Consider the following 5,000-nt stretch of genomic DNA (forward strand, 5'->3'; position numbering starts at 1 on the left):
GATAATAGAAAGTAAATATTTTCCAAATAGTATTTTAAACATATTTATCAAATTAATTGTTCACAGTATAAATTGGGTCTTTATATAAGAAACTACACTGGGGGGGGAGGGTCACCTAAAAATGATAACATCTAATTTAACTGTTTTTATTCAAGTGAAAAATATTATTTAATATTGCAGAATCAATATCCAAATCCCTTGCGCAAGGCATCTAAAAGATTGATTAGCTTGTGAGATTAACCTGATAAACCATCTGGTTTAAGCTAGACCTTGGACCAGCGAGAAACGGCTACCATTTAAAACAACATACACTCAATTTCTTTTCTGGATGAAAGTGATAACTGATATTTATGGAAGCTTGTTTCCGCCACAGAATAAAACATTCTAAAAGATAATTGAGACTTTTTATCACACAATTTCTCGCAATTCTGACTTTGTTTCTCGCAATTGCAAATTTATAACTTGCAATTCTGACTTTATATCATGCAATTCTGACTTTTTATCACTCAATTCTGACTTTATATCTCGCAATTCTGACTTTATATCACTCAATTCTGACTTTATAATACAATTCTGACTTTATAACACAATTCTGACTTTATATCACGCAATTCTGACTTTATAACACAATTCTGACTTTATATCACGCAATTGCGACTTTATATCATGCAATTCTGACTTTATATCACGCAATTGCGACTTTATATCACAATTCTGACTTTATAAAGCAATTCTGACTTTATAACACGCAATTCTGACTTTATAACTTTATAACGCAATTCTGACTTTATAACACAATTCTGACTTTATATCACGCAATTCTGACTTTATAACGCAATTCTGACTTTATAACACGCAATTCTGACTTTATAACACGCAATTCTGACTTTATAACGCAATTCTGAATTTATATCATGCAATTCTGACTTTATAACGCAATTCTGAATTTATATCACGCAATTCTGAATTTATATCACGCAATTCTGACTTTATAATACGCAATTCTGACTTTATAACGCAATTCTGAATTTATATCATGCAATTCTGACTTTATAACGCAATTCTGACTTTATAACGCAATTCTGAATTTATATCATGCAATTCTGACTTTATAACGCAATTGCGACTTTATATCACGCAATTCTGACTTTATATCACGCAATTCTGACTTTATAACGCAATTCTGACTTTATATCTCGCAATTCTGACTTTATATCACGCAATTCTGACTTTATAACGCAATTCTGACTTTATAACGCAATTCTGAATTTATATCATGCAATTCTGACTTTATAACGCAATTCTGACTTTATATCACGCAATTCTGACTTTATAACGCAATTCTGACTTTATATCTCGCAATTCTGACTTTATATCACGCAATTCTGACTTTATAACGCAATTCTGACTTTATATCACGCAATTCTGACTTTATATCACGCAATTCTGACTTTATAACGCAATTCTGACTTTATAACGCAATTCTTCTGACTTTATAACGCAATTCTGACTTTATATCAGATGTAAACTCGCAATTGTGAGAAAAAAAGTCAGAATGACCATTTTTTTATTGTTTTATTCTGTGGCAGAAACAAGCTTCCATAGACATTACATTGATGGCACACAGCACATATTTGATTGTTGAGTGGTCAAAGTGGTGTTCAAGTGCTTATGAATTATTTACTAGTATGTGTCTGCAGTATATAATCTCTCTGTGTGTTTTCCGCAGCGCACGAAAGCGGCCGATCCCGTACTACCGGCCGAGCCCGTCCTCTTCCAGCTCCGCCAGCAGCTTCAGCAGTTCCAGTCGCAGTCGCAGCCGCAGCTACAGCAGTTTCAGCAGCCGCAGCCGCAGCCGCTCCAGGAGCCCGAGTCCCACACACAGTTACTACAGCCAAAGCAGCTACGAGAGTCCCGGATTCTGAGGCCGACTGCAGGTGCGCAGGGGAACGTCAACATCTCAGCCGCTGCAGGACACCTTTCCACCGCAGGATCTGCGCTGAAGAGAGCCACTGATCAGACGCAGCGGGTGTCAGGGTTTCCGGCTGCTTTCGTGACAGGACTCTGTAAAAAGTCAGGGTGGAGTAACACTGAAAATTTAAAACTGAACAAAAATAATAGGTTAAAGGTGAAGAGGGTAATTACACTGCAAATTTTTTTGTTTTCTTCAGTACAAATAACTAAACATTCTTAAATCAAGATACATTTTTTTGAGAAGGTCAAATAAAAATAAAAATAAAAAATGTATCCTGAAAAAGTATCAAAAGTGAGTTCATGCTTAAAACAAGAAACAATATTTTTCTTAGATTTGTTCTTGTTTTAAGCATAAACTCACTTTTGATACTTTTCCAGGATACACTTAAATCAAAGGGAAAACGATTATTTTTTTAATCCCATTGGCAGGCTTTTTTTGGTTTAAGCAAAAACTTTTTGATCAATTGAGTATAATTTGAGTAAAAAATACTGTATTTGTTCTGTGAAATACAGAGTAAAACTGCAAAAATACTGAATAAGAACTTTTTTTACAGTATATTTCTTTTCTATCTTTTTGGGTTTTTTTTTTTGGTGCATCTGATGCAAATCCTCTCAATTCATTTTTTGTAGTTTTGAACAGCAAGAAAATACTTGTATCTGTTCTTTATTTCCACAATGGCAGATTTTTTTTTCTTGTTTTGAGCAAAAAATATTTTTTTTTGTTTTTGTTTTAAAGTCATTTTGCTTCTTAAGTTCATGTATCTTGATTTCAGAATGTTTAGATATTTGTACTAGAAAACAAGACAAAAATATATTTCAGAAATTACACACTTCACCTTTAACTTAGCCTTTGTTCATAGAGCGAAAATCGTATTTATTTATTTATTTATTTATTTATTTATTTATTTTTGGTGTGTTCAATTCAAATCCACTCAATCCATTTTTTTTCTCAAGAAAATGCATAAAATCAGATTTTTCCGTTCTGTCTTTCCACAATGACTCATAATAATACTACTAATAACAATAAGTTATCACTATGACAAATTATGTAGATACACTGAATATTAAATCCACCGTCTGAAGAATCACTGGATGAGAACCGTCCTAAAGAGCGGGTTTGTGTTCAGCATCAACAAAACATTTTTACGCAGTGAATTTGGAAATAACTGCAAACAAAGATAATAAAATAATAAAATACAGCCGGTCTGTACAGATTAAAACCAGCCGCTCATTTTACACACCAACCCTGTAAGATGCTGACACACACTTATGATACACAGATATTGATGTTGTCAGCATTTCTGTGTTAAACAGATTCAATGTTACAAATAGATCCAGTGTCTCTATTTAAAGACTAAAAGGCCTGAAGAACAAAGATAAGATGAGCACTTTTTTTTCCCCTGAAATTCTTCCACGCTGCAAAAATAACCAAAAACACACACTGGGTTTAGAAAGAGACTAATCGTGATGAGTCTAAAACATTCGCAAAATCAAGAGACTGTATTCCTACACTGAAGAGGAACGAACAAGAACAAACTACTCCATTTTACAGTAGCTTATGATCTGGGTGAATCTCATAAAGAAATGTTCATACAGAAACAAGAAATTAAATGTACAAAGAAATTAAGACTGTTTAAACATCATAAAGATTTTGTGAATTTTGACTTTATTTTCATAACAATTAAGTGCATTTAACCCAAATATTATCGAAACTATTATATGCACACCATTTTTTTATTTAGGTTACTGACAATTGGGTGTTTTAAATGTGTATATTTAGTCTTTCAAATAATAATTATCCCTCTGGAGCTCTTTGGTCGTTTTTGGTCAAATTGTACGTTTTGATTTTTTAGACTTTTTTACTTCATCGGAATGGTACGAAACTTGGTAAATGCTTTGGCACTTGCTATGTGAACACACACGCACACACACACACATGCGAAAAATCATGAACATGATTCGAAAAGGTTAAACAGTCCTGAATAAAATAGTACAGAAATTAGCACATTGAAAATGAATTTCATCTAGTGGAAATGAAGAAACTAAACACAATCTCATTTTTTGAGATATCAACCTCAAATTTGGAACTCAACTTGTTTAGATTTATGGCTTTGATTTTCTCGCAGAGTAAAACTTGTTTTGGAAAATATATATTTCATATAAAAAAAATTAAATAGTGTTTTTGTGCGTTTTTCATAACAATAAACTTCTATAACTTACATTTCATTGCCTTTTTCTCCTTTTTCTTTAAAATGAAACCGAACTGAAGTCTGAGCTCCAAAGGATTTAATATTTATGATAGTTTAAGTTGAAAATTTCTGTTTAAAAAGTGAATAAATGGATTATAACTTCTGCATAAATATAATTTAGTACCATAACATAAAATAACCTAAAAATACAAAACATCACATGAAAAACATTATTAAACTAAAATATAGTACATTCATTTAATTGAAATTTTGTATATATATATAATTAAAAATAAAAAATTATGTTATTTTTGACCGCCACATGAGGAGCACCAGAGGGTTAAACATTCTTAATTTTTTTTTATTATGCAATTACACATTTTTTATTTATTTTTTATCTTTTACTTTGGGTTAAAAATGACTTACAGATTATTATTATTTTTTATGATTTTTTTTTTTTTGAGATTCACCCATTTATTATGTAAAAAAAGCACATCTGTTTTGTTTCATTTTGTATTATAATGACTGTACGTCAGAATGTTTTAGTTTGAATATTTCCGCTGCAAGTTTTGGCTGTAAACTATGCACTGTATATTCCAAGTTATATACCGGATTATATAAAGGCTTGGTCTGTGGAAAAGCTTGGCATGATGCAGAGGAGAGTGTGTGTGTGTATCCGGGTGCGAGTCGCTCTCCCCTCCTTCACTCTCGGATCCCTGTGGAAAACCCATATCTGATGCACCTATAATGTCCATTTTGGAGATGTGATATTTCTTATTATATACAGTATTCCACTTCTACTTTGGCTGTGTTTAGTGCATATAAATACGGTTAGAG

At 32.1% G+C, this 5,000-nt stretch overlaps 1 protein-coding gene across 2 annotated transcripts in view; it reads left to right on the forward strand.

Annotated features, from left to right (window-relative positions):
- The window catches only part of srrm3 (serine/arginine repetitive matrix 3), a 102,589-nt gene that overhangs the window by 96,703 nt on the left and 886 nt on the right, over positions 1–5,000 (forward strand). For both annotated transcript variants that reach the window (XM_084115109.1, XM_084115108.1), the window contains exon 14: positions 1,730–5,000. This exon is cut by the window's right edge and continues 886 nt beyond it. In XM_084115109.1, coding sequence (XP_083971235.1) covers positions 1,730–1,925 — 196 coding nt within the window. In that variant the 3' untranslated portion in view covers positions 1,926–5,000. The remainder of the gene's footprint in view (positions 1–1,729) is intronic.

Source organism: Abramis brama (assembly GCF_963993115.1).
Source record: "Abramis brama genome assembly, chromosome: 5".
In the NCBI taxonomy this organism is placed as follows: Eukaryota; Metazoa; Chordata; class Actinopteri; order Cypriniformes; family Leuciscidae; genus Abramis; species Abramis brama.